At 44.6% G+C, this 20361-nt stretch overlaps 1 protein-coding gene across 2 annotated transcripts in view; it reads right to left on the bottom strand.

Moving 5' to 3' along the window:
* Positions 1 to 1270: 1270 nt before the first annotated feature.
* Positions 1271 to 20361, bottom strand: part of ILRUN (inflammation and lipid regulator with UBA-like and NBR1-like domains) — a 31622-nt gene continuing 12531 nt past the window's right edge. For both annotated transcript variants that reach the window (XM_085210155.1, XM_085210156.1), the window contains exons 3-5: positions 16321 to 16518; positions 13608 to 13936; positions 1271 to 4881 (exon numbers count right to left, since the gene is read on the bottom strand). In XM_085210155.1, the coding sequence (XP_085066281.1) occupies positions 4846 to 4881; positions 13608 to 13936; positions 16321 to 16518 (563 nt within the window). In that variant the 3' untranslated portion in view covers positions 1271 to 4845. The remainder of the gene's footprint in view (positions 4882 to 13607; positions 13937 to 16320; positions 16519 to 20361) is intronic.

Here is a 20361-nt window from a genome sequence, read left to right as displayed (position 1 = left end):
GATGCAGGATTTCCCAGTGCAGCAGCCACAGCAGTGAGATGACCTCCACTGTAGCAATGGCAGCAGGTATCACAGAATGGCCTGGGTTGCAAAGGAGCACAGCGCTCATCCAGTCCCAACCCCCTGCTGTGTGCAGGTCACCAACCAGCAGCCCAGGCTGCCCAGAGCCACATCCAGCCTGGCCCTGAATGCCTGCAGGGATGGGGCATCCACAGCCTGCTTGGGCAACCTGTTCCAGTGCCTCACCACCCTTTGTGTGAAAAGGGACTCGCCTGCTTGGGAGACAGCATTAGGAGGGAGGTGTGATCACACTGTCCTGTTCTGGTGAACTTCTGACAGGTTGCAACCCTAAAGACAAACAGATTCTTTCAAGCAAATAAGCAGTCAATGAAAAGTTTGGTGGGGGGAAAGAAGGGGAGGCATCCCAACCTATCCAAACATAGACTTGTTTTAAAGCCACCTGTGAGCACCCAGAGCTCAAGGGGTGCATTCTTTTCGTGGTGCAAAATAAATACCCATAGGCACAGATAGCAGGATGTCTGTTCCCTGTGAGGCTTTCAGTCAAGCTTAAACAGCACATGAAAGCTCCAGGCACGTATTCAAATGTTAAAAAGCAAACCCAGCACACACACACTGAGGTTTCTTGCAAGGATTAGTAACAAAGTCACATGTAAGCAAGAGATCAGCTTTACCTAAGCTGCTCCAGAATATAGTTTATATAGGCAAATGTTTCGGCTGGGTGCCCTGAGCAGCAAGGCCTGGCTTGGGAAATGCCACCAGCCCAAGTGACAGCGCACGTGCCTCCGAGGACCTTCACATGCCCTCATCCTGATCCATGGGGACACCAGACAGCCTCCCTTAGCGCTCCTCCCCCAGCATTTCCCACCCCGGGCGCCTGCGCTGCGTACCCAGTGCAGCCCAACGGGAACCTCAGGAATGGGAGCCCCCAGGACAGCCGCCCATCCTTCACAGGCTCTCCTCCCCCATCACCTTTCACCAAAAACGGACCTCAGCCACCCATCACACCTTTACCCAGGCTGGGAAGTCTGACTAGCTCAGCACACACTGAATTTCTTCTTTTTAAAGCGAGTTGAGGAAAGGCAGAGAGAGAATTGAGTGTGTGTCTCAGTAAAATCCTGGGGACAGGAGAAAGAAGGGCACGTTTAACTGTAAGATGACAGATTCAGAAGTTTTTTTTTCCAGCTTCAATAAAACTCTCAACGGCCACAGAACATTTTTTTCTGTGTTAATTTAATCATACAAATATTCATTTATACATTAAGGAAAAAGCTTCCTTTTTATTTTTATTTTTTTTTTTTACCCCCAATGTGCTATCGTAGGACTTCTCCCAGACTCAATGAGGCAACACACCATCCTGTTCTACACATGCACTCCCCCCAGAGAGAATAGACAGGCTGCAGAACCACCCACTCACTCACACAAGAAAAGAAATTAAACACACAACAGAAACCCAGACGTGGGACAGCGTGCATTCCCAGCCCTGCAGGCTCCGGCTGCTCTCCAGCCCACACAGCTTTGTCCCCATGCTGCAGCTCAGCACAGCCCACCCCCAGCAGAGCACGAACACTTTGGGGCTGGACTCCCACCTCCACTGGGCTCTGACTTTCCCTGGGCTCGCAGAGGGTGCACGGACCAACACAGGGATCTGACTTTAGAGAGCGGAGATGTATCGCAGCATTTCTTCTTTTTGGAGGGGCAGTGGGTGAGGAACATCTCTTTCTCCTGCTCAGGACAGATGGGTGTTAATCAGAGATCGGAGCTGCAGCCTCCGTCACTGCATCCTTCTGTACTGGTGGGTGCCAGCCCCGTTGGGGTGATGCAGCCTCCCAGTGGTTTCCTCTTATTTCTCACAAGCCTGAGCTCTACGTCGTAACCCCCCTCGACTGGCTCCTGTGAGCTGCAGCACAGCACAACCCAGCAGTCGTGACAAACCATGCCACTGGTTTCACCTGTCTGGTGTTCCAGTCTCCACGAGTTTGAATGCATCAGCCCTAGAGAAATCGATACGGATCCCCCCACAGCACCTGAGTATCTCAGACCTCTCTATTGAAGATCAGGAAAGCTGACAGCAAGAGCAATTTGAGGGCTGGCCGTATCACTGCATTTCAAGGAACCAGAGGAGATAAAACCACCTTTGGCCTCAGAGAAACAGTTCTTACAAGAGGAAAAACCCAGAGGCAGAGCAACCTCTAATTTCAACGTTCTCCCACTGTCACAGCAAGGGTTGCAGCCCTGACTTCCAAAGCACCTGCAGCTCTGCTCCATCATTTTCAGAGGTCATTCCCACAGACGAGTGCTTCTGCTCAGCTCCCCAGGGAACAGCTGCACTGTGAGCAGCACGAGGCTGCAGGTTTCAGCAGCACCTCAGCTCTGGCCCTGCCTTTCTGCACACCCTGGAGTAAGCAACTCTGGCCACAAGGACGCCGTGGACTGAAAACACTCAGGAGAGAATCCAGATCTGTGCCGAACAAGTATGCCTTCTGAGTGGGAAAGCACAGGACTACTTGGGGTGCATCATGCAAGCTTTTCTCAAGAAAAGGAAGATTCATTCTTAGCACGGGAACACAAGCGTGGCAGCCATTCTCTACACGAAGAGCAGACGTGCCTGGGAGCAGAAAGCTGAAGTGGGGGGGATCTGAGGCTCAAGGGTCTCCCAGCTGACACAAGGCAAAGGTTGCAGCACCAGCTGCTGTATGACACCGAGGTCTAATTTCCTTCCCCTGCCCCCTTCCATTACACAGCTGACAAAGGGTGCTAATAAAGATAAGGAATCACCTCATCATCTGGACAAACAGCAGTCTGCCGTGTTTTAGATGCTTTCAGAAGGGCAGTGGCAGTATTGTAGATGTGATGGTCAAGTTCATGCCTTCAGAGCTTGGCACATTCACCACCTGCTCAGAAAGGAAGGAGCAGAGGAAGAATCCCCTTCCCAAGCTACAATGCAGCAATGCAAACTGCTCCCTCGACTGAATGCCAAGAGAACACAACTTCATCAGGGCAGAAAGATGTAACGGGACAAGAACAAAACACTGCAGCGGCACCAAGCAGTGCAGCACTACCTTCCATGGGCACATTCAGTCTGAATCTGTACCACCTACCCAGCTCCAGCAAGCTGCTGACATAGACCCAGGTCTGTTCAGCAAACCACACACGCTCCCAAAGGTCCAATTCTTCCTCTGCTGGATCCAGAGAAGACCCCCCGTCCTCCACAAGCAGCAGCTGTATGCTCTGATTGGCAGCTACAATGCAAACTGATCCCCCCTTCAAAACAAATCAAGAAAACGCCACACAGCATGCAGCAGCAAGCCTGCGCTCTGCTCTGAAAGGAGTCTGCACCAGGAAGGTTGGGCAGGAGCTCGTGGGGTATTTGCATATCATCGTATCTTTGGCAGCCGGCTCTTCTGGCCTGCAGGTCTCCTGGTAAGGCAGTGCCCCTGCAGAAGGACCTGTGGGCACACAGCCCCTCAGGAACCCACAAGGCCGCCCCCCCCCGCCTTCACACCGGGCTTTCCGATCAGTGACTGCATGAAGATACGCTGGAGGAACAACAGAGCAACCCGTATCTTTAGAGGAACAAGTCCTCCCCTGGCAACAAGCCCTGGAGAGCCCGTTAAAAGGTGAGAGCCTCAAAGCCATACAAGCCAGGATGATCAAGGCGAATGAAGGCAAGGCGACAAGCGGAACCCAGCTGCTGATTCTACCTCTTGCTCTACATTCAAAAATGCAAAGAATTGGCCTCTAAGCTAACGCTTCGTAACAGGAGAAAGGAATTCAAGCTCATACTGTATGAGAGAGATGGGAGATTCAAAACTAACAAGGACGTGACTCGCAGAGCTTCGCGACTACCATCGAGTGAATTACAGCTACAGAAAAATAGTTTCCTCTTGGCACAGGACCAATACACCTGCTTGGTTGCTCTAGGCACAGCTATTGTACATCAAGAGTTAACAAAAAAAGGTATCTCAAAATGCTAACCACAGAGGACAGCTCTGGAACTTTAATAGATCTGTTTCTTATCAATATGGTTGTGTATACGAGCACTTCATGTACAAGAGGAAGGGAAACGAGCCCTCCTGTTATCCTAACCCAGTCCCAGAGTCCCTCTCTTCAACTGTGATGCTGAGACCTGGTCCTCAGCAGGGCAACTGACAGCAACACTCAAACCAAAAGGAAAAAAATAAAGACACAAAAAGGATTAAGAAGTGGGTAAATAAAATCAGAAGGTGAAATTAAAAACGCTGAGCTGGGTACAGACCCAGCCTGCCATTAAAACACATCCAACACAAAGAAGTCACTGCACAAACCCCCAGAAGATGCCAAGCAAATGTCCATTGGGTAACAAGCAAAACATGACAGTTCCACAAAAATGCACGCTGTCCCTTATTTAAAAAAATATGAACAGGAAAGAAACAAATTAAACATTTGCTCAAACTACAACCGCTCCGTAGGCAAAATCTTTTAAAAAGATGGCTTTTTCATTTCATTTTCTCTCTTAAACTCCTCAAGCTACCTAATTATTGTGTGAGAATGACTTCTTAAAAAAAAAAAAATCACGGTGTTGGTACAGGTTCCTTCTCATAGCATTAAACAACACTCCTGAAATTCAGCATTCACACATGCATACTGAGATCTTTCCTCCGGAAACAGTCTTAAGTTATTGGGCTTTTGATTTTTTTTTTTTTCTTCTTTATCCAGAACGTGGAGGCAGAGAAGGGGGGTCCACGCTGTGTCTGTTTGCCACGTGAATCCCCCTCTCCCTTCCCCCAAAAGTCAGTTCTTTGTTAAATTCTCCTCTTGCCGATACCCGTTTTTTGTGTTTGTGTTTTAAGACTGTCCGAAGGGATAAGGACCGTGGAAACCCTGAAAGAAAGTTGGAGACATGATCAATTTCAACAGGCAAGAAACAGAAGCGCTCAGTGCACGCCTACAAATAACGACCATCCCATCCCAGTGCTGCTACGTTGGATGCAACCCTTCACCCATCAAAGCAACAGCCCCAGCTGTGCAGCCTTACCAAAGCTCAGAAAGGAGCTGCTCTCCCCACACACAGCTGCCACCCACTTACCTCTTTCAGGTGTTATCTAGGCCAGCTAACAGCCAGGCAAAACGCTTCTCAGGTGCTGCAGGGCCAAATAAAAAACTACTGACAGCTTCTACACCAGAGCAAAAGCCATTTGTAGATGCTGCTGTCCTTGCACGGCCGACAGCTGCAGTCTCACAAGTCTATTCTAAAGGTTACAGCAAACAGTAAGGCCATAACTGATGGAAGGGCCTACTTAAGAAAAAGCAGCATTTTGAAACCCACGTTCATCACATGCAATTCTGAACGATACACGTTTTTTTCAAGTCAGCCACAACATTTAAGCAAAAAATTAAAAGCTTTCTAGGGAAGCCACCGTCTCCTCATTTACATTCTGAAGTGAGCAGCCTGACAGATCTAAGGACAAGTCTCCAGTTAGCAGGAACTCCTTTCTGTAATTCCCATTGTTCCTGATGAGCCACTGGAGAGCTGAGGAAAGCAATGAGCTGCAGGCAATGGATCTCACACCCCACAGATCAAGTTTGTCACAGTGATGAAGGTCAGAGCCACGCCAAACCCTCCCATAAGATCCAGGTATACATCCAGCTCAGAAGTGAGAGGAGGGAGGAAAAGCTTATATTTCACTTTCAGAGCTGGAAGCTTTGTTTCTTCAGGCCATGCCCTGGCTGGCTTGCTGCTAAGACAGCTCAATTAGCACAAAGCCATCCTCTGTCTTTCAGAGAAGCTCTGACTTCGAGTTTTCACCATTTCACCTTTAACAGGAAAAATCTCAAAAGAAACATTATTTCCTGCATGTTCTGCTGCAGCTCCCTACAACCTTGCCACGAAACAACGAGCCTTTAACGTGACTCACATAAAGCAAGCACCAACTGCACTGCCTTGAGATCCACTGCAAAAGTTCGAGAGCTCCGCTGGGTGTCTGTTACAAAGCAAGTGCTATCAGAAGCCAATTATTTTGCTACAGCTAGTGAGAAAAAAGTTAATTCATTAGGATATATGAGATGGCAAAATGCATGGCAACGGTCAAATGAAGCATCTACCAGCAGCTCTCAAAGTTCAGCTCAAAGAGGATTAGCAATTAAACAGGACATCTTACAAACTAATTGGGAAATACGGGATAGAAAGCAGACAGCTGGAAATTGCTGTTTGCAGAGGGAAATGTGCATGAGTGGTGGGAAACAAGCACACCTCAGCCCTAGGAACACACTGCATCCCCAGTCTGTGTTATCTTTAGGAGATAACACCCAACAGAGTCCACAACAGCTCCCCTCTGAAAGCAGGAGCTCCCACTAACAGTATGAGATAGCATGTACAAAAATACCATCACTGCTATCAACAGGAGGAGGAGCAGAAGGGAAACTGCATTAAAATACCGTGAACAGGCACACAGACGTGCACACAAACCAAAGGACAGGGAACGAAAACAGCATTAAAAACACCCATCATCAACAGCCTCAGCTCAAAGGGACTCAGCTGCTGTACCTACAGACGGAAGGCAGGATTTGCTGATTACCTGCACAGACATTTGCCAGGACTTGCTTCACCTTACAAGTGCCTGCACAGAATGCTCTGTTTGCAGGCAGTGATTGCAAGCTCTCCCCAGCCCCACGGTTCTCTCTCCATAACTGCTGCCTGCTCCCTCTGCTGGGTGCTGCCTGCTGCACAGCAGAGCCCATCACCTGCATTTAGCATGGGCAAAACCCTTTTTTATTCGCAACCAAGAGTCCCGCATCACCTCATGGCATGGAAGAATTAACACAATTAATTAGCACATAGCACAGGCTGCTTTGCTTCAGTCAGACATGGGAAGAGTTCATCAGCCTTTCTGTAGGCAGAGGCAGCCCCAGCACAGTGGATATTAACCTTGTTTTCAGGGAAAGCCTCTGGAATTCCAAATAACATATTACATAGCATGTAATTTAAAGTTAAACTATTATGCTAACAATGTGTTAACTAAAAACAGGGTTTTGCTCATCTTTAGAGTGTTAGATTGCTGAGCACACAAAGCTTGGTGCTGCCTGCTGCATTGCACTCGACAGGCTGACATCTCCAGCTGAGCTCGTCTCCCTGTTGCAGCAGTGCTAAGGGCAGCCTCAGAACCTGACTGAGGATAATTTCTCTTCATGCAGTGAATTTCATCACAAAGAAAGAGCCCAAAATCTTTGGTCATGGGATCACCATAATGCAACACTGCATCTGAGGAGCTCCTGGTGGAGTTTCACTTACCTATGAGATTTATTAGGACATATGAGAAGTTACAAAGAGTTAAAAGACTTGTTTCTTAAAGGCAGTGTTGACTTGGTTTGGCATCAGACCTAACAGCCCTCCTGCATGGAAGGAAATAATCTGTTTTAACCTCGCACTGATGGCAGGAAGCATTTGTTCAAATTCTGGATATTTCCGGGGGGGGGGAAAAAAAAAGAAAAGAAAAACCTAATGATTCTAAAAGCATATCTCTGCATCCTAAAGCAGTTCATTAAGCTCTGTGCTTTTCGGTTCCTGTTAAAACCTGGGGACTTGGGTGGGAATAGACAGCAACATGTCAGGAAAGGAACAGCAATCTTCAGGTGTTTTTATGAGCATATCCTTCCTGTGATATCCTTCAGCAAGAAACCCTCACCCCCTTCTGTGAAGGAAGAATACTTTCCTCTTCCTCAGTAAGGTGCAAGCTCTTTGCAGAACATTTGTTCCTCATTACTTTTATTCGGTGAACAGTGAGAACAGCATCCTCGTACATAAAGCCTGCAGTTACTGCTGCAATGCAAATACCAACCTCCACTGTAGGACATTTCCAAGAATAATTATCCCTTGTATGCAAGATTTCACACCATAAACATGCAAAAATAATTCTGCATGCCAACGCAGTTTTCCCAAGATATTTTAGCTGAGTGTTTCACACTATTTTTGGTGAATTCCCTTCTATTCTCACAATGAGGTGGCTGTTTTTATGAAAAGCTCAGCTGCAGCTTTGCAAATTTACTTTCAGTTCTCCCAGTGTCTTCCACAGAGGTAACTGCTAACTTGCTGGTGAAAGCATGCTGGCTATTAAGACAAATACACGAGCACAGAGGACCCTGTTTTTTCAAGCAGATTGTACATTAAAATTGTTATAAGTAATCATTTGGCTTTATTGTCTAAAAGGGAATTGAGATTGGGACAGTTAGATGCTATGCTCAGTAAATGCTATGGGTTTGTGCTAGAAGAAAGGCCAGACAAGCACAGCAGAGCCTCCACATTCACACCCACAGCACCTGGATGTGAGGAAATAAACAGGAGAATCATTCAACTCCCTTTTCAAACAGACTTGTGAAAACGCAGAGCCTTTTTAGTTAGCACTGAAATGAAACCAAGATTAAGTTAATCTTTCATAAACCATCACAACACAGGCTTTCAAATAGCTATCTTTATTTCACCTTTGTAACTGAGTCAAGATCAATACGAGGTACACTCAAAGAGAGACAGGAGTTTGATGCACAGCTGCCAAGCACTACAGGGCCAGTGGAGATGTACAGAGCTGACGAAGGACACGAGGGCTCAGCTACATGATTAAGTTACCATGCAACAACTTTGCTCCTGTAACTTAATCAACAGCGTGCTTTTAGTCCGCAGAGATAAAAAGCAGGGAAACTGGTGGCTTGCAATGGAGCACAGTTAAGCTAAAATTGCACTGTACCACATTTCCCACAGGCCAAAAGCACAGGACTGTTTGTTTTCATGGATGAGCTAACATGCAGCACCCAAACATGTTAGTCTTTCACCAGATAAACAAACCAGCTCATGCAACACCAATTTAACCTGCATGTGCTGTGCAGCAGTGTGGCTGTCAAGGACTAGCTCCAGTAGTTTCAAGTCCAGTATTCTCCCCTTTTTGCTCTGAATCAATTTAGCCATGTGTTAACCAGTCCAATTTAAAGCCCAGACACCAGAATAGAAGGAGCTTCTTGTCTACATGGAAGTAAACACATTTCTGAGGCATCTTCCTTACCTACAAATATAGTTTGGTACCCAAACAGGATTTTTTTTTTCCACTGGAAACTATCTGAAGTTGACAGAGGTTCTCCAGAAACATGCCAATCAGAGTGCCCTGGTTTGGAAGAAGCATACTTCCAGGAGCAGCAGCAGCTTTTAGACTTGGAGAGGGGAAGTCAGTGAGAAGGCTCTCAGGGCAGAGCGAGGTTTGGTTTCCCCTAGCTATATAAAACTGCAATTTAGCACAGATCAGAGTTCAGCTGCACACAGAATGATGATGATGGGGAGCATAAATACAGCAAGGGAAATAAGGTGGCACTCTGAACTCCAAATATGCTTGTATTACATCACCTTTTAAGAACAGCATGAGCAATGAACAGAACAGATTAGCATCAGACAACTTGTAGAATGCCTTTTGCAACGGCAGTGACAATGCAACTTGTTTTGTATGGGCGAATCGTTGCAGGTCTGAACTTCCACGTGCAGTTTTCTGCACTACAAAGAAAGCAGCAATACCTCAATTCACATGGGCAGGCAACTAAACTCAGCAACGGATTTATATACTTTTTTCATGTAAGTGACAAATACAATATGAGTGTCAGTATATGGCTATCCACTTCAAATCTTCGTTTAGACATTCAATCTGTACATTTCTTTTCTTCGTTTAGGAATTTAACTCTAATTCCCCAGGCTCTAGAAGACTGCATCTTGTGCTTTTAATGTAAAAGACTGTCACAAGAGAGCAGCAGTGACCTCCACAGTGTTGCTATGAGACAGGAGCAAGTAAATAGAAGGAAACTATATTCGCCTCATCTCTCTTGAGAATACAGAGAGAAAGCGATGCCAAAGAGGAGAATAAAATACCCATGCATGGGTATATCTGGATTCTAATACAGCTCATCCCTACCCTGAGATAAGCATCCTATCCTGCACTTAAAGCACGTCTGATTCTAAGAACATGCAAAAAACTCCACTGGGAATAGAGATAACAACATGCTTCAAGCAATGCCCTGAACACAGACCCTGATCTACCTTCCAGCAGATCATTTCAGAAGGTGAGCAAGATGGACCCAGGGAAGGCATATAGTACAGCAGGAATAAAGACCACACTCAGTTTCTTTCAACTGTGTCACAGGTTTCATCTTATCTGCTTACAGAACAGTCTTTTATCTCCCCAGGAAAGTTTGTTTCACTGAGCACAGCATCTGCACCACGTGCTTTGTGCTGCTGGAGAAAAGCTCTCTGAATGTTTCCATGTGTGGAACATTCATACACCAGTCTCATTCAGCAGCAGATGGCACATCAGCATCACAGAGATCCTGGCTCCACTGGGGAATTTTAGAGGACAAGTCACACCTGCTCAGCTGCACCAGAGCGAGAACTAATGCAGACAAGGTCTGGCAACTTCTAGCATGTTTTACAACTGCAGCCACCAGAAACAGCTCGTTTCATCTCCAGGATTTCATGCTCTCATGCAGCTGTGTGGCTGGGATCCTTCACAGTCTCTCTGCAGAGGGGAAACCTCCACACCAATCTGAGAAATATTAAGGGCTTATAACCCTTTTAAATACAAGACAAGGCCTTAACTGAACCTTAAACCTCCCCCTTTACTGTATCTCACCAGATGGTGTGCTAAACATGACTAGGAATTCAATCCACTATCTGGGGGTGTGAAAGGAAATAAAAATATTAGAGGTTCTGCCCAAGTTAAGTAAGATTCAGGTATCCTATATCCAAGCATCTAGACAGCCAACCCACGGTAACCTTTGTTTCCAGATCTTGAAATCAAGCCTCTCACATCATTACTCTGTCACAAGACAATGGCTCTAAATGTCATAGTTCTCCTTCTCCCATTCAATCAGCAGTCCAGGTCCAGGCTCTAGGGAGGAGAGGGAAGTGGGCCAGCTGAAGCAGGCTATGAGACAGAGCTTTTTCCCAGAGATAGCTGCACACCTCCTGCTGATCAGGTGGCTTAATACTTCTAACATCACCTCAACAAGCCCTTATCCACTTAAGGTGAGCCTCAGCTGCTCACACATTACATTACATTAGGGAAAAAAAAAAATCTTCCTGAAAGCTTCAAATCTTTCTGGAAGAAAGGAGGCACACAGCAGTGCAAAACCTAAACCAGGGAAGGCAAATGTGTTCAGCTGACAGTCTAAGATGAGACCAAATACCTAGGATGCCAAAGCTACTGAGATCTGTTCACTCCAGGCAGTGTTGTACCACAGGTACTGTACCAAGGTGAGTATGAAATCTGTGGCATAATGCTTCTTGCCTTGGACAGAAAGGGCATGTCTGGAACAAGACTCATCTTCACACCTACCCTTAATAATTACTTCCAAAACAAAAGCTAACTTGTATTACGTCACAAACAGAAAACACTGCGAGAGACAAAGACCTCAATTAAAAAAAAATAGATCAATGAACCTCTTACACAGCCCATCCTCTTTCCAGAAGTCGTCCCTTCTAAAAGAAAGCAAGAAACAAGACTTACCTCAGATCTACCCCAAAACCACCCACATGCTGTGAATAAAAGGAGGAACAAGAAGAGAAGGAAGGCCACCTACCCTACGTCTGGGGTTAGGTTACAATGACTCATCCCATAAGAGTAATGTTCATGAACTTTGGGTTACTAGCTAGACCAGTTCTCTTAAATTTAGCGAGAGCATCTTTGTAGAGCCTCAGTCTCTTCCCTGGCTTTTCTTCTCTGCAGTATAACTGGCATATGCTACGTCCTCTGCACCTCAAATAGGCACGTTTCTTACTCCTGTATTCTTCCTTAGAAAAGCCAAAATATTCTACTATTCCTCAGCCAAGAGAGCCTGTTGATACACCCAGCCTCCTGGCACTCACGTCACCTTAATTTCAGTAGGAAGGGCAAGGAATTTTCCATAGGGAGAGACCTAGTGAAAAAAATAATAATAATCAAAGGCCACATTACTGCCAAAACCCCATTTCCAGGATTTCTGTGCAGGAGCTTTCTCTGAAGTGCATCTCTTAGCAGTTCCACATCTATCCACCTGCAAGTGCAAATCAACTACAAAGCAATTGCCAAGTGCTGCACTGAAAATACAGGCAAGGGGGGAAAAAGATTTTAAAAAAAAGTTACCTCCAGTCTAAAGCTGACACCAAAACAGAAGGGAGTTCACCCATCTAAATCTAACCTCATATTTAAGTTGTGAAAGGTTTAGGCAATTCCAGCATTTCAAAGCTGTAACTTAACTCATATTTCCATCCCCCTCCCCACCAAACTTTGCTGGGAAATGTACAACAAACAACAGCAGGGCAGCACCCTCCACCCAAGGCTCCTGAGGTGAAGTTTATGCAAAGAAACTCATGGATGCCTCTGCTAAGACAGACAACAGTCCATCCATCCAGCAAACCCTGCTGTGAAAGTTTTCACTGCCATCCAGCAACTCTTCAACAGCAGTGACCTTCAGTCGCTGTTAACCCAGGTTCTATTTGAGCTGATAGATGAAAGACTTTATTTTTACTTATTTTCAAAGCCATCCATTTCAGCTCTAGTGAGTGAAAATCCTGAAGCAGAAGCCAACAGAGCTTATTAAAAATTGATCTTCGAGGTGCAAAAGACAAAAAGGAGGATTTGTAGCCTGTCAGATAGTTATTCTCATGCATGCCATCAGTTAAAAAAATGCATAGCCCTGGTGCAAAGTAGGACACTAAAATATGATCCACTGGTAGAGGACAGGGAGTTCATCCAGTTAGGAACTAAAGTGCTGTAGGTGAACTAACATTAGGGCTTTATTAAGTCATTCAGCAACCAAGTGTTATTGTCCTACACAGCCTGCTTAAAGTACAGTAAAGCATTTTTGAAGGATTTTAAAAATCAAACTAGTTTGACATAAGACAGTACACACCTACACATACTGGCTGCATTAACAGGTGGATTCTGAATTGTAAATAATCCTGCAATTCATTTTTCACACACAAGCAAATAAAAAGTCAAAATATCACTCAGACTCTTATAGCATCCACCAAGCAAGCTTTTGAGAGAGGTTTAAAGTAAAGATAATTTAAAAGTCACCTACAATTATAAACAAGACAAGGACACAATAATAGTCCTCTGACTGTTCCTGACAGATAGCTTCTGGGATCAAAACACTGAGCTCTGCAGTCTCTCCACACCAGTTAAAAAAAAAAAGCAACAAGTCATCTGGTTAATATCAAGTTTTGGAGGTGTGGTTATTTTTTCTCTTTTTAATTATGTAAAACTCAGGAACACATCTTGAGAGATATTTTGACTTATTTGCACATGCAGCTGGAATAGGCTCCAGCCACTGATAGTTACAGCACCCAGACAAGATTATATAAACTTTAAGAAGGACTCGAAGCAAAAACAAAAAGAAAAGGTGGATCTGGTAGAGTCTATTAGAGGCAAAAGTATTTTAATATAACATGAGGAGTTGGCAGAGTCGGACAGTCAAATTCAAAACCTTCCTTAGCAGGTCTGGCAGAAGCAGAAGGGAAGGGCTTTGCAGTTTGTAATGAAGAACTATTACATACATCACAGTCTCATCACCTACCCATTCTCCTGTTCTCCCAGGGCACCTACCTTACTGTATGTCACTACCGACAAGTTGTTCGAGTGACTGCTGGGGGAGAGATTTACAGAGTTTTGTGACAGTCCATTCTGATCTTGTTCAATTTGGTCAGGAGCAGGCCCCCACGTGTTTTTGCTGATTGTGCCTAGCTCAGAACCCCCAGGGTCTTTTAGGTTGTTTTCATCTGGTTGCCTGTTCTTCTGTGGAGAGGCGAATGGGTTAAAGTTTCCTTCTACCTTGCGGTGCGGTTGTGTGTTGAACTCCGTTTCAAAGGATGACAGCTGCTGTGTTACTCCTAGAAGTCCTCCAACTTCCACACTGAGGATCACCCAGATGACATCTGAGGAAAAGGAAAGACACTTGGGTCATTCTGGATGGAGATTATGGAGATGGGGAGAGAAGGAAAAAAAACAAACAGGACATGAATTCACTCTATATAGTAGGAAAAAAGATGGATCGCTTTTAACACATTTCATGGAGCATCAGAAGTAGTGGTTAGGCACTAATCAAGTCGTAACTTTCAAGAAACCCAAGGCAGTTTTACTGAACTTAAAGGAACCAGGTAGGTCATACAAAAAAACAAGGTGACATGACAGCCTGGAACTCCATACTTCACTTTACCAACAGGATGCACTGAAAAAAGAAAACTGCAAGTGACTTTAATCAAGATTACACAGCAGGACTGAAACAAGAACCAGACAGAATCACTGCCAACCTGCTCTGATGGTAAAGAAAATTTATTTTTTTTTTTTTTTTTTCAGCATTAGAAGGTTTGGCTCTTAAAAACCATACACACCAAGAAGGGTTGTTTGGAAAATAACTAGATTTATTGCAGCTCACATTAATTTATCTCTATTCTAGTTCCAAGATGTCTCCAGCAGGTGGACACCTATCTAGACTGGTAAACTGTTACACAAGTTTGCAAACTACTGGTTAGCATAAGAATATACACAAGGTCTTACATAATGTGTGCCTTTTGTACACAGATAAGATTGTTTTTCTACCTACCAATTCATTTGTACTCCATGCAAACACTATGGCATATTCACATAAACCCATTTCTTGGTACATATCCAAATTCAATTCTACTGCTTTTTTTTTTTTTTCCCCCATCTCTCCATTAAATGTGCTCCAGTTCTGTTTTGCTGCACGGAGCTACAAAATTAACAACAGCAATACCTAATCTCAGCTGATCTAATACCAGGACCTCAAGTGACACGTCATTCAGGCTCCAGCTTTCCCACAGTGCCAGCCTACAAGGGGGTCTTCTGTGCTGTCACCAATGGTGTGGGGAGGGAGACAGCAGTTACCTCTGTGCAGTTTTACCACCACCGCCTTCACAAACTGCTTTCATGCACTGAAACACCCCTCCCAGTCACTCACCACGTGCAAGGCAGCTCGTTAGCTTGCATTTTGTAACCCAATTAATGACAGTGAGATACCACCCTACACAAGCCCAGCTGCTCAAGGAGCACAGCACGCTGCCAGCACCCAAATCCCACACTGCACTTCTGGCTCTCCCTGGTGCAGGCCTGACCAAAACCCAGCCAGCAGGCACAGCAGCCCAGGGTCTCACCTTCCTGCTGGACCTGAGCTCAGGAAATAAGCATTAAGCAAAGGCAGCTCTAAGCTTTCTTGCCAATAAGATTTTAATTAGCAGGTGGTTTTCTTACAAAGTGTGCAATTTGGGGAAATTTAGTGAGATCTTAAGCTGTTTGTTTGTTGGCATGTAGGAAAGCCTTGGATTAATAAACACACAGGCTGGTGGCAGGCAATGCAAGTTGAACAGGCCTTTCTAGCTTCCAACCTAATTTATGCAAACACTTCAAGGACAAGTTACATCCACTTGCAACACAGCAGAGCCTTGCTCCTGCTGACAATTCTGCCAAAGAAATGGAGCAAAGAGTTATTTTTGACTCGCAGTGCTAACATCTCTCACTCAAAACCCGTGTACTTGGGACACTCCCAACTGCCAAAACAGACACAAAGCTGTTCTCTGTATAAACTACAGCTGGCTAAAAATGACTACAAGACTCTAAATGAATGAAGATGCTAGTGGCTCAGCCCAAGGCATTGTACAAAATTATCCAAAAGTGATTTTTAAACACAGAAAACCAGTTTACAGTAGATGTTTACCAAGTTTATCTATTAAAACTTTTCCTAAACTTGTCAGATTGGGTTTACACCATTTAGATGTTATGTTTGTATGTAGTTTGTAATGATCAGCACTGAAAAACTTGAAAGAATTCTGACAGGGTAAGAGCCTCAAGGAGAACTCTACCAGCTCCTTTGTTTTTAAGAGCTTTGTTCCAATGTTTAGAAAACAGCTCTGTGCTGACCAAGACAACAGGCAGCTCACTTGATGCTTTCTCTGCTTTCTATATTTAGTCTCAGAGCTGGCAGATCTCTCTACCTTTCTGCTTTTAGTCAAAGCTCACTACTGAAGGCAAGCATTCTGTCTTTCAGATCTAACTGCAGTGAGCACTGCCCACCAGACCAGCAGAGCACAACATTTTCAATATGGAAACCAAGGTCGGTCCACAACTGTTAGTTTGGTTATCTTTGCACAGCACAGTGTCATGCCAACAGCAATTCCAATAAATCACACAAAGATTATGGGTAGATTATCACTGTTATCAGGGAAGTGTCTGCAGGGGAACAGGAGCACCCTTTCTGTTTATGATGGGAATATCATGAAGAAGTGCCAGCAAAGGCATCACTCACCTCCGTAATACAGTCCTGTGGCAGTGCACATTCGCCACTGTCCCTGATACATTCCTGCTGTGCTGGGGCTGCACATCTGAACGCTGACATCTGCAATCTCCTGGGGCTCCAGGGACCTGACCATTACCATGTTTACATGGCCAAACTGGTCTCCCCCAACGTACTTCAGACAAACTCCTGGAGGCCATACCTCTGTCCCTGGGATTAAGCAGAGGAAAAAAAGAAATTAGCAACAGTGCACCAGGAAAAGGTGTTGTGTCCATTTTTATGAGATTGGGTGAAACACTTATTAAAACAGTTGAGCAATTGTTGAACAGTTAAAGGAATACCAAGATATGTGTGTGTGTGTGTGTGTGTGTGTGTGTGTGTGTGTGTGTGTGTGTGTGTGTGTGTGAGATATAATTATCACAGCCAGCAGTGGATACAGAAGAATACAGTTTTTTCAGGCAAAATCACATTTCTATTGAAATAATCTCAGCTCTTCTTTATGCAGGAAAATCCTCAGAGTCACAGTGCAACAGCTGCAATAGAAAAAAAAGAATCAACATAACTGACGTTCACTTCATACTACAGACAAAGAGGTGAGACATTTTTCTTTTCCTCATTTCTGCCTCCCTACATGTAGCTCCTGAGGTTTTCAACATCAAAATGTATGTTATTATCTCAAAGTGCTGGAAACATTTTCTTTCAGGCATTCACTCCTTTTTCAGCCTGTTAGTCTCGAGAGAAACTCATACTCTGAATTACAATTGAAGAGCTAGTACTGTTTTTTAAAAGGATTTGCACCCCTTCTTGCACCAACTCTTCTCTCAGCCCTGCAAAATGGTGGAAATGATTGCGAGCATATGATTTATTTATGGAGAACAGTGTTTAGACTGGAGATACTGGGAGTGACAGTGCGACCTGGCAATCTGGAAAGATTCAGAAAGCAGTTACTGCATGCAAACACGGCCATTTCCTCCAAAGATAACAAGTACCGAGGCAAACAAACAAACAAACAAAGCTTAGCAGAATTTTCTTTTGCTTCTTCTCCAATTTGTGGCAGGCCAAAGACTTTGAGAACACCTTCTGCTTGGCTAAGGTTGTAGGAAACAGTTAATTGAAGGAACCACCAAGAAGCTTGGAACCACTCAAAGTCTATTCTGAGGCCAGAGTGGTGGATGCTGATCTGACCTCAGGTTACCTCCAAGAGCATCCTGCAAAGGATGCAAAACAGTTTGTCTGCTAATTTAATCCCTGTGGATGCTTCAGTGAAAACATGGCAAGGAATAGCTTTTTGGTAGAATCCTTATTTATGGAACTCTCCATCTAGCAAGGAAATAAAGATGTGAGCTAATAAAATTGGATATTCAAAGTGGAAACCACACTGCTACAATTGGAAACACTGCAGAGATAGGGAGGTAATTGAAAGAGAAAAGCTGAGTGATTAGCTGATCTCAGACTAAGGCATGGGGGTGTCAAGTATGAAGTCCCCTCTGACAAGGTTAGCAGCCCAGCAATAGGGTTTAGTTTAAACAGTGTGGCTTTTATCAGTTAAGGATCAAAGATGCCTAGAATGCTGCAATTAATAAACCCCATAAAAAGAATCAATCATAGAATTGTAGGAGCTGGAAAGGGCCTCTAGAGATCGAGTCCAAGCTCCCTGCTATAGCAGGTTCACTACAGCAGGTCATACAGGAGACTCCTCAACCTCTCTGGACAATCTGTTCCAGCACTCCGTCACTCTGAGAGCACAGAAGTTTTTCCTTGCATCAGTATGGAACTTCAGCTCGATGCCCCTTGTTCTACTGCTGCTCACCACTAAAGAGAGTCCACACCCATCAACGTGACTCCTGCATTTTAGATGTTTAGAAATAGTGATGAGATCCCCCCTCAGCCTTCTCTCCTCCAGAAGGAACAGGGATCCCAGCCCTTCGTCACACAGGAGATGCTCCATACCCTTTGAACATCTTTGTCACCCTCCTCTGGGCTCTTTCTAGGAGATCTCTTACCTTTTTTAGAACTGGGGAGCCCAGAACTAGACACAGCACTCCAGATGTGACCTCACCAGGGCACAGCAGAGGGGGAGGATCACCTCCTTTGACCTGCTAGCCATACTCTGTACAATGCAGCCCAGGATATCATTGGCCTTCTTGACCACAAGAGCACACTGTGGGCTCACTGCTCCACCCCAGCAGGGCTGTCCCCAGTCCCTGTACCGATCCCCAGGTGCAAGACCTTACACTTGTTTTTGTGGAACCTCATCAGGTTGCTCTCTGCCCAGCTCTCCAGTCCATCCAGTCTCACTGAATGGCAGCACAGCCTTCCACTGTGCCAGCCACTCCTCCCAGCTCTGTATCATCAGCAAACTTGCTGAGGGTGGACTCTGACCCTCCATCCAGGTCACTGATGAAGATGATTATGTCATTCTATTTCAGTACACTCATCTGTCAGGAGATGATGAATTGCAGTAACTGTCCTGCACGCAGAGCCAGCAGCAGCTGGGGGCAGAGTGGGAAAAAGAAATACAACTTTTAAATTCTGCTGGTCTTTTAGCACTGCTTCTATTATACGTCTTTGTCTTTGAGCAGACAAGCCAAGCACTATCCTGGAAGATATCTGAACAGGATATTAGCTTTTAATAACACAAAAACCTGACTGAACCTGGCTTATTGCTATCGTGCCTAAAACTGAGAGTCTCCCAGAGCTGTGCTTGTCATACTCGTCAGACACCAAGTGCTGGGGTGACACATGCCTCAGGTATTTCTTGTTCTAGGACTGAAATCATTTAATCAAGGGCTCCTGTAGAGCTGTTAAAAACCTTGGCTTTACTTCAGTTATCTGCCTAACAAGCAGATATTATCTAGAAACACCGTAGTCTTTTGATATTATATCTTAGTTTAACCTCAAAATGGTTTTAATATGCCCTGGTTCTGCTTTAAACTGTAGTCACAACACAGTATGTGGAGGTGCATTTAACTAAAACATGCCTCAACAGCATGGTTCTAACAAGATTTGGCCTCCAGCACCAGTATTCGAGCACAGATGTACTTTTAACAAGTTGGGCTTTAACCCACACAGAAGCCAAAACAAATTTTGGCCTCGCCAGGAGCTCGTGAGTCAAGATGAACTTCTTTTCCCCGTTTCAGCGGGCCCATGGATTTCAGAAGGTCAAACACATCACAAACAGTGAAAAACAGCTTGAACAAGGATGTTAAATTAAGGCTGAATTTGCATTCAGGAAAGAATACATCAGAAGAACAAGAGAAGGAGGAGACTGAAAGGAGCTATGTAGGGGGTGCAGTCATAACTCACACAATTTAAGATACTAACAGTGGAGAAACAAGATCTTACTACATTTTAAGACTTGAGACAGTTATAAAACTTTTCCAGTCAATTTTGCACATTACAAGAGTTCAAGCAAGTTCTTGTCTCTGTCAAGCTACCCTTCTATTTCACTAAATCAAAAAAAAGGCAGAAAAAAATTGAAACTAAATCCTTCTTTTAGAATATGATGCTTATAAATCAGTGTTCTCACATGCACACTTCTCACCTCCAATATCCTGATTAAATTCTTAGATTTTTAATAGGGTTTTAGTCTTTGTTACACTTCAGTATTTGGCACAAATCCATACAGCACTGAGTACTGCAGTCATTTTCAAGTAAAGACACTTGCACAGCTGTATGTTACTCGTGATGATTCATGGTATTACATCTTGTCATGCTATCATTCTTCCTCACAAAAGTGCAAGCAGGTCAATTAAATTCAGACACACAGGTTAAACATTCATGCAACATCCTGTCATTGCAACAGTCAAAGACAAGGTATTCCCCTTTGCATCCTCAGATCTCTCTGACTACATCCCTAAAGATTAAGCAGTTTTGCCCAGTCTCACTTCCCAGATTGCAGCCACTGCTTTGATTTATTTCATACAGGAATTTGCTCTCTCCACCTCTGCATTCTCCTGAAGCATGAAAAAGCCATTCTGCCAAAAGTGCATTAAAAAGGGTGCCTGCCACACAGCTACCTCTTCTCAGACTGTGGTATCACTGCATCCACAG

Source organism: Meleagris gallopavo, chromosome 28 (genome assembly GCF_905368555.1).
Source record: "Meleagris gallopavo chromosome 28, MGAL_WU_HG_1.1, whole genome shotgun sequence".
Lineage (NCBI taxonomy): Eukaryota > Metazoa > Chordata > Aves > Galliformes > Phasianidae > Meleagris > Meleagris gallopavo.
The sequence above is the reverse complement of the archived record's forward strand: the minus strand, read 5'-3'. Positions and strand labels throughout refer to the sequence as shown.